The 20,535-nt window shown below is 56.3% G+C and overlaps 4 protein-coding genes across 4 annotated transcripts; all 4 read right to left on the bottom strand.

The window, feature by feature from the left end:
• Positions 1–5,211: 5,211 nt before the first annotated feature.
• LOC127471784 (inositol 1,4,5-trisphosphate receptor-interacting protein-like 1) lies at positions 5,212–6,586 on the bottom strand. The gene is made up of 2 exons (XM_051789079.1): positions 6,581–6,586; positions 5,212–6,144 (listed from the first exon to the last, which is right to left on the bottom strand). Exon 2 carries the CDS (start codon positions 6,139–6,141, stop codon positions 5,212–5,214), a length of 930 nt encoding a protein of 309 aa, XP_051645039.1. The 5' UTR covers positions 6,142–6,144; positions 6,581–6,586.
• Positions 6,587–9,540: 2,954 nt separating this feature from the next.
• On the bottom strand, positions 9,541–10,915 carry LOC127471783 (inositol 1,4,5-trisphosphate receptor-interacting protein-like 1). Its single transcript, XM_051789078.1, has 2 exons — positions 10,910–10,915; positions 9,541–10,473 (listed from the first exon to the last, which is right to left on the bottom strand). Exon 2 carries the CDS (start codon positions 10,468–10,470, stop codon positions 9,541–9,543), a length of 930 nt encoding a protein of 309 aa, XP_051645038.1. The 5' UTR covers positions 10,471–10,473; positions 10,910–10,915.
• A 2,954-nt stretch (positions 10,916–13,869) lies between these two features.
• LOC127471782 (inositol 1,4,5-trisphosphate receptor-interacting protein-like 1) lies at positions 13,870–15,244 on the bottom strand. The gene is made up of 2 exons (XM_051789076.1): positions 15,239–15,244; positions 13,870–14,802 (listed from the first exon to the last, which is right to left on the bottom strand). The coding sequence occupies exon 2, from the start codon at positions 14,797–14,799 to the stop codon at positions 13,870–13,872; it is 930 nt and encodes a 309-aa protein (XP_051645036.1). The 5' UTR covers positions 14,800–14,802; positions 15,239–15,244.
• A 2,954-nt stretch (positions 15,245–18,198) lies between these two features.
• LOC127471781 (inositol 1,4,5-trisphosphate receptor-interacting protein-like 1) lies at positions 18,199–19,573 on the bottom strand. The gene is made up of 2 exons (XM_051789075.1): positions 19,568–19,573; positions 18,199–19,131 (listed from the first exon to the last, which is right to left on the bottom strand). Exon 2 carries the CDS (start codon positions 19,126–19,128, stop codon positions 18,199–18,201), a length of 930 nt encoding a protein of 309 aa, XP_051645035.1. The 5' UTR covers positions 19,129–19,131; positions 19,568–19,573.
• Positions 19,574–20,535: the final 962 nt, after the last annotated feature.

The raw sequence follows: 20,535 nt of genomic DNA, 5'->3' as shown, positions 1-20,535 counted from the left end.
GATTTCAAATACAGACCTGACCAATTTAACTTGGGAAAATACATGGTACCATGAGATGTTATGAATCATGCCTATGAGTCCAGATAGGGAAGAACAGCCATCAGCTTTGCAGCTTAAACCAAGCCAGAAACCAGGCTTTAGAGCAAAGGTGAGTGGTCCATTAATGACTCAGAGCCCCTGAGACCTGAGTGGAAAAGCTGCCACCAATTCAGCAAAGAGGCCAAAGATCTACCCGGACCTTACATGTGCAAGCTCTGTGAAGAGGCCCTTGTTCCTTGCTCCAAAGCTGAGGAGGGAATGAGAGTGCATTTCTCTGGCGTATGACGATATAATGTATATGGGCAAAGAGAAATGATGTGAATTTATCTGAGGTGTTGCCAAACAGAAATGGCCAAATTCTCTCTGAAACCTTTATAATAACAGACAATTAAAGGAGTCTCTGTTTAATGATCCTAAGAACGTTTTGAGGAGTAAGCAATTACAGCCAAGATTGCTGGGAGCCTGTGTGCAACGGAGTGTCTGTTTAATCACCATCTGCAGCTTTTGGCCCACCTTCTGCTTTTGTTTAAATTTCTATTCTCCACAGGCTGCTGTGAGCAGATCACAGTGCTGCTGAGGCAATAATCAATACTGCTCTCATTTTAACTTGCTTGCCACTGAGAAAGCCAAATTTAATATTGAAGTTTTTAAAAACAACAGACTGTATTAAGTTGCTACTTCAGTACAATTTTAAAGCTGCAGGGAAAAGATCCATCAATATATTAATCTGTCACAAATTCATAGCATCTACTCCCCTTTCATCAGTCTCATTTTGCAGGGTACTTGGCAAATGCCAAAGCAGATAGTAAAAAAAAATCTTTCATGGGCTTCAGTAAGAAAGTGTGATTTACCCAACCCTGAAAAGGGTGTGTTCTTGATCACGGAGTCAGGGCAGCCAACATGTATTTGTGCATTTACTCTGCATGTATACATACAGGATGACCTTACTTACAGAAGTAAGGTCACTATGACTTTATCATATGATGTAGGAGGCATTGTCCATTTTAATGGTGAAGGCAGTTTCTCCTTTCCTCCCCAAATGAGAATATTTGTTTCGGGTATGGAGAATTACAGTGTTTCTCTACTGTCAGTCCTCCCAAGGTAATCAGGAGAGAGTTACACCTTGAGCCAAAGTCCTCCTGGCTACTTCTCTCCCTACCACTGGCAGTAATGTCTTACTGAGAGCTGAACAGAAATGTAGATTTGGCTCTCCATAGATCTGCTTCAAGAGATAGTTAATACTAAAATAACGTTAGAAGAAACACTAAGCAAATCCCTAATGGAGCTGAAAGGAACAAATTTTACTGCTGTATCTATCAGTACCTGATCAGAACTTGCACTCTAAAATTTCATATTTAGGAAATTTCAAAGCTGCCGTCCATCTAAAGGGAGGTGTACTCAGTACCACAGTTTCCAGTGCAGGGAAAAAAAAAAAAGGGAAAAATTAAAATGAAACCAAGCGAGTTTGTTGCGCCACTTCTAGTCTAAAATTTGTCCCCTTAGCCAGGGAAGGGTAGGTTCAGACACTGTGAGAGGGGAAAGTGCTTGGCTGCAGGTGGAATTTAGAAAGATATAAAAGTTGTCCTCTTATTTAGAAGGTTGGTCTCTATAATGCTTGCCTACATGTAGCTGGATTTCACAAGTTTACCCTATTTTCTCAAAAGTGGAAATGGTAATGTGGAGTTGGGTGTAATGAGGGTGTTCTCAGGAGCAGAAAGTATTGTGCCATATCATTTAAAGACTTAAGAGTTGCTGTTTCTTATCTTTGGATTTAACTCTACCACTGTGAACTGCACCAATCAAACTGAACGTAAGTGACTTACCTCAATGAAGATAAGTAAATGTAAACTCCATCAGGCTTGGAGGCATATGATAGAAATAAATTTTTACGTCTACTCCTTTGAACACTGAACTGGCTTTTGGGGTGTCCTGTAAGGCTGTGGATGTTTGCCATTTTATCTACATCCAAGTTCAGTTCTCACCAGGCACTAATAGGTAAGCCACATACTTTTTATTCAGAGCAAACAGAAAGGCAATTACAGATTTTTGTTTAATGTCACTTGGATCAACAGAAGTCCCTGTCCCATGGCACAGAGTGGAATGATTAATGTCTGACTGGGAACTCTGCTGTGGGGCCTTTTAAACTGGCAGCAAGGACAGGGACTGGGGCACTGGGTTCCTGTGTGACAGGAACCTGCAAGTAAGGGAACAGCAAGCAAAGGCAATGTGAGAGCGAGACTGAAGAGGAGCAAGAAAAGCTAGACTGAATTGTGTTTAGAATAAGTACTTTCTGCTGTCTGTGTAGGTAAACAGGATCACAGAGTCGAAGTAACTCCTTACTCCAGACAGAAAAATATGTCCTACACAAGCAATTTCCAAGAAGCTTCCTGCTGTGTTTAACTGCTTATGGACTAATACTTAAAAAAGTAAGTGTTTCAACTCGATGCTTAGTAGCATGAGTTTCTGTCATGTCTTTCTAGCAGAGCTCTGTTGAAATACTAGAAACTCTAACAGCCTCTATCGGCTGACATATTCCTTCAGCTCCTTTCCTTATTAACCAGGAAACCATCTAGGGCCCTGTCTACATCTCATAAATTATTAAACCTACCTAAAGTTATAATTAAAGCTATTACGAAACTAGGGTGGCGGGGAAGGGAAGGGGCTTGAGGGGGTGGCTGCTGGGATTTCATTTCCCAGCTGGGATTAAAGCAGGACAGGGGACATGGGGAGTTGGGAGTTAATGTTATATGACTTTCTGTTTAGAGTTTTATAAAACTAAATTCTTATTAAAATGACCTATATTAAACTAGTTGTTATTATTATTATTACACCTAGCAACTAAACTTACTATTAAACGTAATGTTGAAACTATTCCAGATGGTAGTCCTAAATTTAATCATTGTCAACTTCTCTAAAGCTGGAACATGGGTACTTGACCCCATTCCACCAGGGTGGCAGGGAACGGAAGGCAGTTGCAGACCCTGAAAGTCCTGACTGGACAGAGCAGGCCTACAACAGGCCTTCCTCTACTCTGCCTGGTTTGCTTTGAATTGCTCCGGCCGGGTGGACGGTAGAGCTCCTAGACAAACGTCATGGCTTTCCCAGGCCTGCCACTGAGGTGGGCTTAGGAGAAGTTTCTAGTTTTGCTGATTGGTTTTGCTTAGAAAGAACGAGCTCCCACAGAGAGACACGGGCAAGAGACTCTGCATGGATCAGCCCGGCGAGAACAATATTGCCAGCGCCTCCAGACAGACACGGGAGCTTGCGGAGAGAGGCTGCGACCTGAGTCTAGTTGGGGATTGTGCAGCTCCAAGGTCCTCTGCAGATCCCAAAGCTTTGGCAACAGAATCCAAGTCCCTTGAATTTGACAGAGCTGGGATGCTTCCCTCTGAGCAGCCGGGGCACAGCATCTAAGGCAGCAAGTGGGTGGGGCAGTGCAGCTGCCGCTGTCCGGGTGGACTGGCTCCCTGGGCACCGCGCATGCTTTTGCTGTGCCTTGTGCGCCGCGAGCAGAGTCAGGAAGGCAGAGGAGATGAAAGCTCCCTCTGCTCTCCCCAGGCTGTGTGTGAAGCCAGTGCTGCAGCTGGGTGGGAACAACGGGCACAGTGGAACAGTGGGTGCAGAGGAGCCCATCCTGTGGGTGGACTTGTGGAGGACTTGTGCTGCACTCTCTGCCAAGATGGGCTTCTCGAGTTGCTGCCTTTCAGGTGTCTTCCACCCCCCCCCAAGGCCTTGTCCAAGAGGGAAAGCACTGGACGTGGGCTTTGGGTTTCGGCCTTGCGCTCTGAGTGACATCCGGCCGCACCAGAGCGGTTTGTCCCTCACCAGTGCGGGTGGGCAATCCCTGCCTCCCAAGCTATGCGGGCCGGGGAAATCCTTGTAGAATTACCACGCAAACAGTCGTGTGTGATCATTCCTTTCTTTTATTTCTGCTCGGGGCGCAGTGGATCTCGAGCAGCTGCGCTGTGTCTGCACCTGAGAACGTTCCCCGTGCAGTTGCTGCTCTGCTGCTGCCTTCGGTCTCAAGGCTCCACGGGCTGTTCTGAGCCTGATGGCTTGTCCTGCTGCCCCAGGAGTGCTGGAGCAGCTGCCTCGAGAGGGCCTTTGACAGCAGCAGGACGCCACGTGCCCCAGGACTGAGGCACCTTGTGGGGGATGCCCTGCTGGCTGAACGCTTGAAGGTCCAGCCAGAAGGACCGGGATCTTTCTCTCACACTAGTCCAGGTTTCTCCCTTTCCTAGGTGCTTTCCCCTGGGCCTTTGCACACTGTTCCGTTCTGTCTTTCTGCTGCACACCGCCCAAGGTCATGTCCAGCTCAGAAACCGGGCGAGGGAGCTGGAAGGGGGGCCCATCTGGGTTCCGCAAGGGGGGTGTGGCATGGCTCAGCTGTCGGTGAGCCGCTCTATTGGGCACCACTTGTCTGGGCTTTTTCCTCGCCTTTTGTGTGATCCCCTCCCTTCTTAATTACTGCTGTTACTGAACTCCACTTGGCTTTTCACTAGAAACCTTTATAAAGGTTTTGGGGTTGAGTTTTTTAAAACTAACTTGTTAGTAATAAACCTATCTATGTTTCACTTATAATTATTAAACTTAACTAAAGTTCTAATGAAAGCTATTATGAAACTAGGGTGGCGGGGAAGGGAAGGGGCTTGAGGGGGTGGCTGCTGGGGCTTCATTTCCAGCTGGGATTAAAGCAGGACAGGGGACGTGGGGAGTTGGGAGCTAACGTTATCTAACTTACTGTTTCGAGTCTTATAAAACTAAATTCTTATTAAAATGATCTATCTTAAACTAGTTATTACTATTATTACTATTACTATTATTATTATTATTATGCCTAGGAACTAAACTTACTCTTAAACTTACTCCTAAACCTATTCTTGGGGGTGGTCTTAAAGTTAACTTTTTGCCAAGTTGGAGTTTGGATTCTTGCCCCCATTCCACCAGGGTGGCAGGGAACGGAAGGCAGTTGAGGGAGTGGCTGCTGGTGCTCCATTTGCAGCTGGGCTTAAAGCACAGCAGGGCACATGGGGAGTTGGGAGTGGACAGAGCCAGGACTGCTGCTCTTCAGTGCAGTCAGCACAAGGGTCTGTTGTGCCGTGCCGACTGGGTGCGCTCCCAAGTCGCCGCGCAGCCCCGGCCCAAAGCAGCCCCCGGGAAAGCTGCGACTGCCTATTCCAGGAGCAGGAAGGTGCCCGGGCGGCCCTGCTGCAGTGCCAAGAGCAGCACAGCGCAGAGCCGCACCTGGCCGGGGCCGGTCAGCAGGAGCCTGCAGGAGCGGGAGGAGGGCAGCAGCCGGAGCTGCCAGTGGTGCCACTGAGGCAAACGCTCCCAGGCTGATTCCACCAGTCTGGGCAGCCAACCGGCGACCTTCTGCACCTCCAAGTGGGAGTCTGTGCAGAGGGTGCGCACGAGGGGCGAGTGCTGATGGTTGTAGGTGGGGTGGACAAAGCAGAAGATGTTCCCTGCCGTCCTGGAACACGAGCACTCCAGCAGCACACGGATGGAGTGTGGCACGTCCATGGCCTCGGGCAGCTGCAGCCGGAAAGAGTGCCAGGGGGGTGGCCTGAGGAAGAGCACCAGCTGGTAGAGGGTGCAGTGCCCCAGGTCATGCCAGGACTCGATGCAGGTGCCCTGCTGCCCAGTGGCCAGGTGCAGCTCTGGCATGAAGGTGTTCTGGGAGAGCACCTGGCACACCTCCAGGAGGTCCCGCAGCAGCTTCTTCAGGGTCTGGCCCATGAAGGGCAGGTCCTGCAGCGGTGACAGGCTGAGCGCTGCAAAAGGCCCGCCAGCAGCGGCTGCTGCGCTGAGCTCTTCTTGCTCACGGCGCCGGCGAGAGGCCTCCTCCCTTTGCCAGGCCAGCCAGCCCAGCACAGCTGCTGCAGCCAGCCAGAAGAGCCAGTGCTGCAAGATCCAAAGGAGTGGAAGATCGTCCAGGGCCCTCCTCCACTCGACTTCCTCCCACAGCTCCGTCATCTTCTTCTCCACAAAAAGCGCACGCTCGGTCATCCGCCGCGCGCTGACCGCATCGCTCTGGGGATCCTGTGTCGTCTTGGGCAGGATGGCCAGCACAGCCAGGAGGAGCACAGTTGCTGAATCCATGGCCTGCAGGAGATGGGAGACAAGTTTCCCCAGTGGCTCGGGGCGGGAGGGAGCACGGGGATGAAGGCTTGAAGGGAACGCAGCCCCTGGCTGCAGAGCAGGCACAGGGCCCATCCTGCCCCAGCCGGGACCCTCCTTGTCAGGCCCTGGCTGGGCTGTGCCCCGGCAAAAGGCAAGAGGCAGCCGAGCAGAGTCTCCCCAGGCCCCATCCCCGCCACACCACAGCGTCCCGTGGAGCCGGGAGCAGTCGGCCCATCCCCAAAGGCTCTTTGGGCACTTGCCAACACAGAGAGCCCTGAGCACCTGTGTGCCAGGCCCCAGGGGCACAACTGGGCCCTGCCGGGAGGGACTCAGCTTTGGCTCAGGGTTCCAACCACCCCCCCTGGGCATCTTCCCCCTCCCCCATCCATCCCAGCCTTGCCCCTGCATCTGCACTCACTGATCGCCCAAGTCCAACTGCCCTGGCGCTGCCTGCTGTGCTCCTTAGGGACAGCTCCCATTGTGACCTGTCTGCTGTGATGTCACAGCCACCAGGGACACATCAGCCGGCCCACGAGCCCCGCCCTTCATCCCCACCCCCCTGCTCAGGGGCTTCTGGGCATCCTCTCCACACTCAGCTCCAACTCCTCCTCGGGAGATCCCGGGGGGTCTCTTGGCCAAACGGACAAAGCCCCAGAGCCACCACAGAGAGCCCCGAGCCCCCCCGAGACAGCCCCACTGGCAGAACTGCGCCTGGCCCCACGGGGCTTCCATCTCTTGCTTTGGCTTACAAAGTCCCCTGGCCATTTGCCCATACCCCCATCCAGCCCAGCCCAGCCCAGCCCAGCCCAGCTGTGGAAGTGAGCAAGGAGCTGCAACCATCACAGACCAAAGATTTCCCTGGCTGGCAGAATCAGAAGGGGACTAGGAGTTGCAAAGGAGCCTTGAGATGGTGCTAAGCTTGGCTTAGCTTGAGCCTGGTCTTCTGGAGGCTAAAGTTTGGAGTGTGCCTCGGCAATAGCAAATAAACCTCGCCAATGGGCAGAGACTCGGACTTGCCTGTTCTCTTTATTCCTAAGGCCGAGCGGCCTTGAAGAAGGAAAGGCTTTGCACAGAAGACAGTGCCTCAGGGATACTGTGGGCTGTGGAGATGGGAGGTGCAGCTCTAGCTTGAGCTCCCAGGCGGAAGTTTACCTGTCACCTCGAGAGCTCAGTTGCAGACCCTGAAAGTCCTGATGGGACAGAGTAGGCCTACAGCAGGTCTTCCTCTGCTCCGCCTGGTTTGCTTTGAATTGCTCCGGCCGGGTGGACGGTAGAGCTCCTAGACAAATGTCATGGCTTTCCCAGGCCTGCCACAGAGGTGGGCTTGGGAGAAGTTTCTAGTTTTGCTGATTGGTTTTGCTTAGAAAGAACGAGCTCCCACAGAGAGACAGGGGCAAGAGACTCTGCATGGATCAGCCCGGCGAGAACAATATTGCCAGCGCCTCCAGACAGACACGGGAGCTTGCGGAGAGAGGCTGCGACCTGAGTCTAGTTGGGGACTGTGCAGCTCCAAGGTCCTCTGCAGATCCCAAAGCTTTGGCAACAGAATCCAAGTCCCTTGAATTTGACAGAGCTGGGATGCTTCCCTCTGAGCAGCCGGGGCACAGCATCTAAGGCAGCATGCGGGTGGGGCAGTGCAGCTGCCGCTGTCCGGGTGGACTGGCTCCCTGGGCACCGCGCATGCTTTTGCTGTGCCTTGTGCGCCGCGAGCAGAGTCAGGAAGGCAGAGGAGATGAAAGCTCCCTCTGCTCTCCCCAGGCTGTGTGTGAAGCCAGTGCTGCAGCTGGGTGGGAACAACGGGCACAGCGGAACAGTGGGCGCAGAGGAGCCCATCCTGTGGGTGCCCCGTGCGTGTTTGGAGGACTTGTGCTGCACTCTCTGCCAAGATGGGCTTCTCGAGTTGCTGCCTTTCAGGTGTCTTCCACCCCCCCCAAGGCCTTGTCCAAGAGGGAAAGCGCTGGACGTGGGCTTTGGGTTTCGGCCTTGCGCTCTGAGTGACATCCGGCCGCACCAGAGCGGTTTGTCCCTCACCAGTGCGGGTGGGCAATCCCTGCCTCCCAAGCTATGCGGGCCGGGGAAATCCTTGTAGAATTACCACGCAAACAGTCGTGTGTGATCATTCCTTTCTTTTATTTCTGCTCGGGGCGCAGTGGATCTCGAGCAGCTGCGCTGTGTCTGCACCTGAGAACGTTCCCCGTGCAGTTGCTGCTCTGCTGCTGCCTTCGGTCTCAAGGCTCCACGGGCTGTTCTGAGCCTGATGGCTTGTCCTGCTGCCCCAGGAGTGCTGGAGCAGCTGCCTCGAGAGGGCCTTTGACAGCAGCAGGACGCCACGTGCCCCAGGACTGAGGCACCTTGTGGGGGATGCCCTGCTGGCTGAACGCTTGAAGGTCCAGCCAGAAGGACCGGGATCTTTCTCTCACACTAGTCCAGGTTTCTCCCTTTCCTAGGTGCTTTCCCCTGGGCCTTTGCACACTGTTCCGTTCTGTCTTTCTGCTGCACACCGCCCAAGGTCATGTCCAGCTTAGAAACCGGGCGAGGGAGCTGGAAGGGGGGCCCATCTGGGTTCCGCAAGGGGGGTGTGGCATGGCTCAGCTGTCGGTGAGCCGCTCTATTGGGCACCACTTGTCTGGGCTTTTTCCTCGCCTTTTGTGTGATCCCCTCCCTTCTTAATTACTGCTGTTACTGAACTCCACTTGGCTTTTCACTAGAAACCTTTATAAAGGTTTTGGGGTTGAGTTTTTTAAAACTAACTTGTTAGTAATAAACCTATCTATGTTTCACTTATAATTATTAAACTTAACTAAAGTTCTAATGAAAGCTATTATGAAACTAGGGTGGCGGGGAAGGGAAGGGGCTTGAGGGGGTGGCTGCTGGGGCTTCATTTCCAGCTGGGATTAAAGCAGGACAGGGGACGTGGGGAGTTGGGAGCTAACGTTATCTAACTTACTGTTTCGAGTCTTATAAAACTAAATTCTTATTAAAATGATCTATCTTAAACTAGTTATTACTATTATTACTATTACTATTATTATTATTATTATGCCTAGGAACTAAACTTACTCTTAAACTTACTCCTAAACCTATTCTTGGGGGTGGTCTTAAAGTTAACTTTTTGCCAAGTTGGAGTTTGGATTCTTGCCCCCATTCCACCAGGGTGGCAGGGAACGGAAGGCAGTTGAGGGAGTGGCTGCTGGTGCTCCATTTGCAGCTGGGCTTAAAGCACAGCAGGGCACATGGGGAGTTGGGAGTGGACAGAGCCAGGACTGCTGCTCTTCAGTGCAGTCAGCACAAGGGTCTGTTGTGCCGTGCCGACTGGGTGCGCTCCCAAGTCGCCGCGCAGCCCCGGCCCAAAGCAGCCCCCGGGAAAGCTGCGACTGCCTATTCCAGGAGCAGGAAGGTGCCCGGGCGGCCCTGCTGCAGTGCCAAGAGCAGCACAGCGCAGAGCCGCACCTGGCCGGGGCCGGTCAGCAGGAGCCTGCAGGAGCGGGAGGAGGGCAGCAGCCGGAGCTGCCAGTGGTGCCACTGAGGCAAACGCTCCCAGGCTGATTCCACCAGTCTGGGCAGCCAACCGGCGACCTTCTGCACCTCCAAGTGGGAGTCTGTGCAGAGGGTGCGCACGAGGGGCGAGTGCTGATGGTTGTAGGTGGGGTGGACAAAGCAGAAGATGTTCCCTGCCGTCCTGGAACACGAGCACTCCAGCAGCACACGGATGGAGTGTGGCACGTCCATGGCCTCGGGCAGCTGCAGCCGGAAAGAGTGCCAGGGGGGTGGCCTGAGGAAGAGCACCAGCTGGTAGAGGGTGCAGTGCCCCAGGTCATGCCAGGACTCGATGCAGGTGCCCTGCTGCCCAGTGGCCAGGTGCAGCTCTGGCATGAAGGTGTTCTGGGAGAGCACCTGGCACACCTCCAGGAGGTCCCGCAGCAGCTTCTTCAGGGTCTGGCCCATGAAGGGCAGGTCCTGCAGCGGTGACAGGCTGAGCGCTGCAAAAGGCCCGCCAGCAGCGGCTGCTGCGCTGAGCTCTTCTTGCTCACGGCGCCGGCGAGAGGCCTCCTCCCTTTGCCAGGCCAGCCAGCCCAGCACAGCTGCTGCAGCCAGCCAGAAGAGCCAGTGCTGCAAGATCCAAAGGAGTGGAAGATCGTCCAGGGCCCTCCTCCACTCGACTTCCTCCCACAGCTCCGTCATCTTCTTCTCCACAAAAAGCGCACGCTCGGTCATCCGCCGCGCGCTGACCGCATCGCTCTGGGGATCCTGTGTCGTCTTGGGCAGGATGGCCAGCACAGCCAGGAGGAGCACAGTTGCTGAATCCATGGCCTGCAGGAGATGGGAGACAAGTTTCCCCAGTGGCTCGGGGCGGGAGGGAGCACGGGGATGAAGGCTTGAAGGGAACGCAGCCCCTGGCTGCAGAGCAGGCACAGGGCCCATCCTGCCCCAGCCGGGACCCTCCTTGTCAGGCCCTGGCTGGGCTGTGCCCCGGCAAAAGGCAAGAGGCAGCCGAGCAGAGTCTCCCCAGGCCCCATCCCCGCCACACCACAGCGTCCCGTGGAGCCGGGAGCAGTCGGCCCATCCCCAAAGGCTCTTTGGGCACTTGCCAACACAGAGAGCCCTGAGCACCTGTGTGCCAGGCCCCAGGGGCACAACTGGGCCCTGCCGGGAGGGACTCAGCTTTGGCTCAGGGTTCCAACCACCCCCCCTGGGCATCTTCCCCCTCCCCCATCCATCCCAGCCTTGCCCCTGCATCTGCACTCACTGATCGCCCAAGTCCAACTGCCCTGGCGCTGCCTGCTGTGCTCCTTAGGGACAGCTCCCATTGTGACCTGTCTGCTGTGATGTCACAGCCACCAGGGACACATCAGCCGGCCCACGAGCCCCGCCCTTCATCCCCACCCCCCTGCTCAGGGGCTTCTGGGCATCCTCTCCACACTCAGCTCCAACTCCTCCTCGGGAGATCCCGGGGGGTCTCTTGGCCAAACGGACAAAGCCCCAGAGCCACCACAGAGAGCCCCGAGCCCCCCCGAGACAGCCCCACTGGCAGAACTGCGCCTGGCCCCACGGGGCTTCCATCTCTTGCTTTGGCTTACAAAGTCCCCTGGCCATTTGCCCATACCCCCATCCAGCCCAGCCCAGCCCAGCCCAGCCCAGCTGTGGAAGTGAGCAAGGAGCTGCAACCATCACAGACCAAAGATTTCCCTGGCTGGCAGAATCAGAAGGGGACTAGGAGTTGCAAAGGAGCCTTGAGATGGTGCTAAGCTTGGCTTAGCTTGAGCCTGGTCTTCTGGAGGCTAAAGTTTGGAGTGTGCCTCGGCAATAGCAAATAAACCTCGCCAATGGGCAGAGACTCGGACTTGCCTGTTCTCTTTATTCCTAAGGCCGAGCGGCCTTGAAGAAGGAAAGGCTTTGCACAGAAGACAGTGCCTCAGGGATACTGTGGGCTGTGGAGATGGGAGGTGCAGCTCTAGCTTGAGCTCCCAGGCGGAAGTTTACCTGTCACCTCGAGAGCTCAGTTGCAGACCCTGAAAGTCCTGATGGGACAGAGTAGGCCTACAGCAGGTCTTCCTCTGCTCCGCCTGGTTTGCTTTGAATTGCTCCGGCCGGGTGGACGGTAGAGCTCCTAGACAAATGTCATGGCTTTCCCAGGCCTGCCACAGAGGTGGGCTTGGGAGAAGTTTCTAGTTTTGCTGATTGGTTTTGCTTAGAAAGAACGAGCTCCCACAGAGAGACAGGGGCAAGAGACTCTGCATGGATCAGCCCGGCGAGAACAATATTGCCAGCGCCTCCAGACAGACACGGGAGCTTGCGGAGAGAGGCTGCGACCTGAGTCTAGTTGGGGACTGTGCAGCTCCAAGGTCCTCTGCAGATCCCAAAGCTTTGGCAACAGAATCCAAGTCCCTTGAATTTGACAGAGCTGGGATGCTTCCCTCTGAGCAGCCGGGGCACAGCATCTAAGGCAGCATGCGGGTGGGGCAGTGCAGCTGCCGCTGTCCGGGTGGACTGGCTCCCTGGGCACCGCGCATGCTTTTGCTGTGCCTTGTGCGCCGCGAGCAGAGTCAGGAAGGCAGAGGAGATGAAAGCTCCCTCTGCTCTCCCCAGGCTGTGTGTGAAGCCAGTGCTGCAGCTGGGTGGGAACAACGGGCACAGCGGAACAGTGGGCGCAGAGGAGCCCATCCTGTGGGTGCCCCGTGCGTGTTTGGAGGACTTGTGCTGCACTCTCTGCCAAGATGGGCTTCTCGAGTTGCTGCCTTTCAGGTGTCTTCCACCCCCCCCAAGGCCTTGTCCAAGAGGGAAAGCGCTGGACGTGGGCTTTGGGTTTCGGCCTTGCGCTCTGAGTGACATCCGGCCGCACCAGAGCGGTTTGTCCCTCACCAGTGCGGGTGGGCAATCCCTGCCTCCCAAGCTATGCGGGCCGGGGAAATCCTTGTAGAATTACCACGCAAACAGTCGTGTGTGATCATTCCTTTCTTTTATTTCTGCTCGGGGCGCAGTAGATCTCGAGCAGCTGCGCTGTGTCTGCACCTGAGAACGTTCCCCGTGCAGTTGCTGCTCTGCTGCTGCCTTCGGTCTCAAGGCTCCACGGGCTGTTCTGAGCCTGATGGCTTGTCCTGCTGCCCCAGGAGTGCTGGAGCAGCTGCCTCGAGAGGGCCTTTGACAGCAGCAGGACGCCACGTGCCCCAGGACTGAGGCACCTTGTGGGGGATGCCCTGCTGGCTGAACGCTTGAAGGTCCAGCCAGAAGGACCGGGATCTTTCTCTCACACTAGTCCAGGTTTCTCCCTTTCCTAGGTGCTTTCCCCTGGGCCTTTGCACACTGTTCCGTTCTGTCTTTCTGCTGCACACCGCCCAAGGTCATGTCCAGCTTAGAAACCGGGCGAGGGAGCTGGAAGGGGGGCCCATCTGGGTTCCGCAAGGGGGGTGTGGCATGGCTCAGCTGTCGGTGAGCCGCTCTATTGGGCACCACTTGTCTGGGCTTTTTCCTCGCCTTTTGTGTGATCCCCTCCCTTCTTAATTACTGCTGATACTGAACTCCACTTGGCTTTTCACTAGAAACCTTTATAAAGGTTTTGGGGTTGAGTTTTTTAAAACTAACTTGTTAGTAATAAACCTATCTATGTTTCACTTATAATTATTAAACTTAACTAAAGTTCTAATGAAAGCTATTATGAAACTAGGGTGGCGGGGAAGGGAAGGGGCTTGAGGGGGTGGCTGCTGGGGCTTCATTTCCAGCTGGGATTAAAGCAGGACAGGGGACGTGGGGAGTTGGGAGCTAACGTTATCTAACTTACTGTTTCGAGTCTTATAAAACTAAATTCTTATTAAAATGATCTATCTTAAACTAGTTATTACTATTATTACTATTACTATTATTATTATTATTATGCCTAGGAACTAAACTTACTCTTAAACTTACTCCTAAACCTATTCTTGGGGGTGGTCTTAAAGTTAACTTTTTGCCAAGTTGGAGTTTGGATTCTTGCCCCCATTCCACCAGGGTGGCAGGGAACGGAAGGCAGTTGAGGGAGTGGCTGCTGGTGCTCCATTTGCAGCTGGGCTTAAAGCACAGCAGGGCACATGGGGAGTTGGGAGTGGACAGAGCCAGGACTGCTGCTCTTCAGTGCAGTCAGCACAAGGGTCTGTTGTGCCGTGCCGACTGGGTGCGCTCCCAAGTCGCCGCGCAGCCCCGGCCCAAAGCAGCCCCCGGGAAAGCTGCGACTGCCTATTCCAGGAGCAGGAAGGTGCCCGGGCGGCCCTGCTGCAGTGCCAAGAGCAGCACAGCGCAGAGCCGCACCTGGCCGGGGCCGGTCAGCAGGAGCCTGCAGGAGCGGGAGGAGGGCAGCAGCCGGAGCTGCCAGTGGTGCCACTGAGGCAAACGCTCCCAGGCTGATTCCACCAGTCTGGGCAGCCAACCGGCGACCTTCTGCACCTCCAAGTGGGAGTCTGTGCAGAGGGTGCGCACGAGGGGCGAGTGCTGATGGTTGTAGGTGGGGTGGACAAAGCAGAAGATGTTCCCTGCCGTCCTGGAACACGAGCACTCCAGCAGCACACGGATGGAGTGTGGCACGTCCATGGCCTCGGGCAGCTGCAGCCGGAAAGAGTGCCAGGGGGGTGGCCTGAGGAAGAGCACCAGCTGGTAGAGGGTGCAGTGCCCCAGGTCATGCCAGGACTCGATGCAGGTGCCCTGCTGCCCAGTGGCCAGGTGCAGCTCTGGCATGAAGGTGTTCTGGGAGAGCACCTGGCACACCTCCAGGAGGTCCCGCAGCAGCTTCTTCAGGGTCTGGCCCATGAAGGGCAGGTCCTGCAGCGGTGACAGGCTGAGCGCTGCAAAAGGCCCGCCAGCAGCGGCTGCTGCGCTGAGCTCTTCTTGCTCACGGCGCCGGCGAGAGGCCTCCTCCCTTTGCCAGGCCAGCCAGCCCAGCACAGCTGCTGCAGCCAGCCAGAAGAGCCAGTGCTGCAAGATCCAAAGGAGTGGAAGATCGTCCAGGGCCCTCCTCCACTCGACTTCCTCCCACAGCTCCGTCATCTTCTTCTCCACAAAAAGCGCACGCTCGGTCATCCGCCGCGCGCTGACCGCATCGCTCTGGGGATCCTGTGTCGTCTTGGGCAGGATGGCCAGCACAGCCAGGAGGAGCACAGTTGCTGAATCCATGGCCTGCAGGAGATGGGAGACAAGTTTCCCCAGTGGCTCGGGGCGGGAGGGAGCACGGGGATGAAGGCTTGAAGGGAACGCAGCCCCTGGCTGCAGAGCAGGCACAGGGCCCATCCTGCCCCAGCCGGGACCCTCCTTGTCAGGCCCTGGCTGGGCTGTGCCCCGGCAAAAGGCAAGAGGCAGCCGAGCAGAGTCTCCCCAGGCCCCATCCCCGCCACACCACAGCGTCCCGTGGAGCCGGGAGCAGTCGGCCCATCCCCAAAGGCTCTTTGGGCACTTGCCAACACAGAGAGCCCTGAGCACCTGTGTGCCAGGCCCCAGGGGCACAACTGGGCCCTGCCGGGAGGGACTCAGCTTTGGCTCAGGGTTCCAACCACCCCCCCTGGGCATCTTCCCCCTCCCCCATCCATCCCAGCCTTGCCCCTGCATCTGCACTCACTGATCGCCCAAGTCCAACTGCCCTGGCGCTGCCTGCTGTGCTCCTTAGGGACAGCTCCCATTGTGACCTGTCTGCTGTGATGTCACAGCCACCAGGGACACATCAGCCGGCCCACGAGCCCCGCCCTTCATCCCCACCCCCCTGCTCAGGGGCTTCTGGGCATCCTCTCCACACTCAGCTCCAACTCCTCCTCGGGAGATCCCGGGGGGTCTCTTGGCCAAACGGACAAAGCCCCAGAGCCACCACAGAGAGCCCCGAGCCCCCCCGAGACAGCCCCACTGGCAGAACTGCGCCTGGCCCCACGGGGCTTCCATCTCTTGCTTTGGCTTACAAAGTCCCCTGGCCATTTGCCCATACCCCCATCCAGCCCAGCCCAGCCCAGCCCAGCCCAGCTGTGGAAGTGAGCAAGGAGCTGCAACCATCACAGACCAAAGATTTCCCTGGCTGGCAGAATCAGAAGGGGACTAGGAGTTGCAAAGGAGCCTTGAGATGGTGCTAAGCTTGGCTTAGCTTGAGCCTGGTCTTCTGGAGGCTAAAGTTTGGAGTGTGCCTCGGCAATAGCAAATAAACCTCGCCAATGGGCAGAGACTCGGACTTGCCTGTTCTCTTTATTCCTAAGGCCGAGCGGCCTTGAAGAAGGAAAGGCTTTGCACAGAAGACAGTGCCTCAGGGATACTGTGGGCTGTGGAGATGGGAGGTGCAGCTCTAGCTTGAGCTCCCAGGCGGAAGTTTACCTGTCACCTCGAGAGCTCAGTTGCAGACCCTGAAAGTCCTGATGGGACAGAGTAGGCCTACAGCAGGTCTTCCTCTGCTCCGCCTGGTTTGCTTTGAATTGCTCCGGCCGGGTGGACGGTAGAGCTCCTAGACAAATGTCATGGCTTTCCCAGGCCTGCCACAGAGGTGGGCTTGGGAGAAGTTTCTAGTTTTGCTGATTGGTTTTGCTTAGAAAGAACGAGCTCCCACAGAGAGACAGGGGCAAGAGACTCTGCATGGATCAGCCCGGCGAGAACAATATTGCCAGCGCCTCCAGACAGACACGGGAGCTTGCGGAGAGAGGCTGCGACCTGAGTCTAGTTGGGGACTGTGCAGCTCCAAGGTCCTCTGCAGATCCCAAAGCTTTGGCAACAGAATCCAAGTCCCTTGAATTTGACAGAGCTGGGATGCTTCCCTCTGAGCAGCCGGGGCACAGCATCTAAGGCAGCATGCGGGTGGGGCAGTGCAGCTGCCGCTGTCCGGGTGGACTGGCTCCCTGGGCACCGCGCATGCTTTTGCTGTGCCTTGTGCGCCGCGAGCAGAGTCAGGAAGGCAGAGGAGATGAAAGCTCCCTCTGCTCTCCCCAGGCTGTGTGTGAAGCCAGTGCTGCAGCTGGGTGGGAACAACGGGCACAGCGGAACAGTGGGCGCAGAGGAGCCCATCCTGTGGGTGCCCCGTGCGTGTTTGGAGGACTTGTGCTGCACTCTCTGCCAAGATGGGCTTCTCGAGTTGCTGCCTTTCAGGTGTCTTCCACCCCCCCCAAGGCCTTGTCCAAGAGGGAAAGCGCTGGACGTGGGCTTTGGGTTTCGGCCTTGCGCTCTGAGTGACATCCGGCCGCACCAGAGCGGTTTGTCCCTCACCAGTGCGGGTGGGCAATCCCTGCCTCCCAAGCTATGCGGGCCGGGGAAATCCTTGTAGAATTACCACGCAAACAGTCGTGTGTGATCATTCCTTTCTTTTATTTCTGCTCGGGGCGCAGTGGATCTCGAGCAGCTGCGCTGTGTCTGCACCTGAGAACGTTCCCCGTGCAGTTGCTGCTCTGCTGCTGCCTTCGGTCTCAAGGCTCCACGGGCTGTTCTGAGCCTGATGGCTTGTCCTGCTGCCCCAGGAGTGCTGGAGCAGCTGCCTCGAGAGGGCCTTTGACAGCAGCAGGACGCCACGTGCCCCAGGACTGAGGCACCTTGTGGGGGATGCCCTGCTGGCTGAACGCTTGAAGGTCCAGCCAGAAGGACCGGGATCTTTCTCTCACACTAGTCCAGGTTTCTCCCTTTCCTAGGTGCTTTCCCCTGGGCCTTTGCACACTGTTCCGTTCTGTCTTTCTGCTGCACACCGCCCAAGGTCATGTCCAGCTTAGAAACCGGGCGAGGGAGCTGGAAGGGGGGCCCATCTGGGTTCCGCAAGGGGGGTGTGGCATGGCTCAGCTGTCGGTGAGCCGCTCTATTGGGCACCACTTGTCTGGGCTTTTTCCTCGCCTTTTGTGTGATCCCCTCCCTTCTTAATTACTGCTGATACTGAACTCCACTTGGCTTTTCACTAGAAACCTTTATAAAGGTTTTGGGGTTGAGTTTTTTAAAACTAACTTGTTAGTAATAAACCTATCTATGTTTCACTTATAATTATTAAACTTAACTAAAGTTCTAATGAAAGCTATTATGAAACTAGGGTGGCGGGGAAGGGAAGGGGCTTGAGGGGGTGGCTGCTGGGGCTTCATTTCCAGCTGGGATTAAAGCAGGACAGGGGACGTGGGGAGTTGGGAGCTAACGTTATCTAACTTACTGTTTCGAGTCTTATAAAACTAAATTCTTATTAAAATGATCTATCTTAAACTAGTTATTACTATTATTACTATTACTATTATTATTATTATTATGCCTAGGAACTAAACTTACTCTTAAACTTACTCCTAAACCTATTCTTGGGGGTGGTCTTAAAGTTAACTTTTTGCCAAGTTGGAGTTTGGATTCTTGCCCCCATTCCACCAGGGTGGCAGGGAACGGAAGGCAGTTGAGGGAGTGGCTGCTGGTGCTCCATTTGCAGCTGGGCTTAAAGCACAGCAGGGCACATGGGGAGTTGGGAGTGGACAGAGCCAGGACTGCTGCTCTTCAGTGCAGTCAGCACAAGGGTCTGTTGTGCCGTGCCGACTGGGTGCGCTCCCAAGTCGCCGCGCAGCCCCGGCCCAAAGCAGCCCCCGGGAAAGCTGCGACTGCCTATTCCAGGAGCAGGAAGGTGCCCGGGCGGCCCTGCTGCAGTGCCAAGAGCAGCACAGCGCAGAGCCGCACCTGGCCGGGGCCGGTCAGCAGGAGCCTGCAGGAGCGGGAGGAGGGCAGCAGCCGGAGCTGCCAGTGGTGCCACTGAGGCAAACGCTCCCAGGCTGATTCCACCAGTCTGGGCAGCCAACCGGCGACCTTCTGCACCTCCAAGTGGGAGTCTGTGCAGAGGGTGCGCACGAGGGGCGAGTGCTGATGGTTGTAGGTGGGGTGGACAAAGCAGAAGATGTTCCCTGCCGTCCTGGAACACGAGCACTCCAGCAGCACACGGATGGAGTGTGGCACGTCCATGGCCTCGGGCAGCTGCAGCCGGAAAGAGTGCCAGGGGGGTGGCCTGAGGAAGAGCACCAGCTGGTAGAGGGTGCAGTGCCCCAGGTCATGCCAGGACTCGATGCAGGTGCCCTGCTGCCCAGTGGCCAGGTGCAGCTCTGGCATGAAGGTGTTCTGGGAGAGCACCTGGCACACCTCCAGGAGGTCCCGCAGCAGCTTCTTCAGGGTCTGGCCCATGAAGGGCAGGTCCTGCAGCGGTGACAGGCTGAGCGCTGCAAAAGGCCCGCCAGCAGCGGCTGCTGCGCTGAGCTCTTCTTGCTCACGGCGCCGGCGAGAGGCCTCCTCCCTTTGCCAGGCCAGCCAGCCCAGCACAGCTGCTGCAGCCAGCCAGAAGAGCCAGTGCTGCAAGATCCAAAGGAGTGGAAGATCGTCCAGGGCCCTCCTCCACTCGACTTCCTCCCACAGCTCCGTCATCTTCTTCTCCACAAAAAGCGCACGCTCGGTCATCCGCCGCGCGCTGACCGCATCGCTCTGGGGATCCTGTGTCGTCTTGGGCAGGATGGCCAGCACAGCCAGGAGGAGCACAGTTGCTGAATCCATGGCCTGCAGGAGATGGGAGACAAGTTTCCCCAGTGGCTCGGGGCGGGAGGGAGCACGGGGATGAAGGCTTGAAGGGAACGCAGCCCCTGGCTGCAGAGCAGGCACAGGGCCCATCCTGCCCCAGCCGGGACCCTCCTTGTCAGGCCCTGGCTGGGCTGTGCCCCGGCAAAAGGCAAGAGGCAGCCGAGCAGAGTCTCCCCAGGCCCCATCCCCGCCACACCACAGCGTCCCGTGGAGCCGGGAGCAGTCGGCCCATCCCCAAAGGCTCTTTGGGCACTTGCCAACACAGAGAGCCCTGAGCACCTGTGTGCCAGGCCCCAGGGGCACAACTGGGCCCTGCCGGGAGGGACTCAGCTTTGGCTCAGGGTTCCAACCACCCCCCCTGGGCATCTTCCCCCTCCCCCATCCATCCCAGCCTTGCCCCTGCATCTGCACTCACTGATCGCCCAAGTCCAACTGCCCTGGCGCTGCCTGCTGTGCTCCTTAGGGACAGCTCCCATTGTGACCTGTCTGCTGTGATGTCACAGCCACCAGGGACACATCAGCCGGCCCACGAGCCCCGCCCTTCATCCCCACCCCCCTGCTCAGGGGCTTCTGGGCATCCTCTCCACACTCAGCTCCAACTCCTCCTCGGGAGATCCCGGGGGGTCTCTTGGCCAAACGGACAAAGCCCCAGAGCCACCACAGAGAGCCCCGAGCCCCCCCGAGACAGCCCCACTGGCAGAACTGCGCCTGGCCCCACGGGGCTTCCATCTCTTGCTTTGGCTTACAAAGTCCCCTGGCCATTTGCCCATACCCCCATCCAGCCCAGCCCAGCCCAGCCCAGCCCAGCTGTGGAAGTGAGCAAGGAGCTGCAACCATCACAGACCAAAGATTTCCCTGGCTGGCAGAATCAGAAGGGGACTAGGAGTTGCAAAGGAGCCTTGAGATGGTGCTAAGCTTGGCTTAGCTTGAGCCTGGTCTTCTGGAGGCTAAAGTTTGGAGTGTGCCTCGGCAATAGCAAATAAACCTCGCCAATGGGCAGAGACTCGGACTTGCCTGTTCTCTTTATTCCTAAGGCCGAGCGGCCTTGAAGAAGGAAAGGCTTTGCACAGAAGACAGTGCCTCAGGGATACTGTGGGCTGTGGAGATGGGAGGTGCAGCTCTAGCTTGAGCTCCCAGGCGGAAGTTTACCTGTCACCTCGAGAGCTCAGTTGCAGACCCTGAAAGTCCTGATGGGACAGAGTAGGCCTACAGCAGGTCTTCCTCTGCTCCGCCTGGTTTGCTTTGAATTGCTCCGGCCGGGTGGACGGTAGAGCTCCTAGACAAATGTCATGGCTTTCCCAGGCCTGCCACAGAGGTGGGCTTGGGAGAAGTTTCTAGTTTTGCTGATTGGTTTTGCTTAGAAAGAACGAGCTCCCACAGAGA

Source organism: Manacus candei, unplaced genomic scaffold (assembly GCF_025592945.1).
Source record: "Manacus candei isolate 608988 ecotype Guabito, Panama unplaced genomic scaffold, ASM2559294v1 h1tg000026l, whole genome shotgun sequence".
Taxonomy (NCBI): Eukaryota; Metazoa; Chordata; class Aves; order Passeriformes; family Pipridae; genus Manacus; species Manacus candei.
Note: the sequence above shows the minus strand (reverse complement) of the source record. Positions and strands in the feature narration are given on the sequence as shown.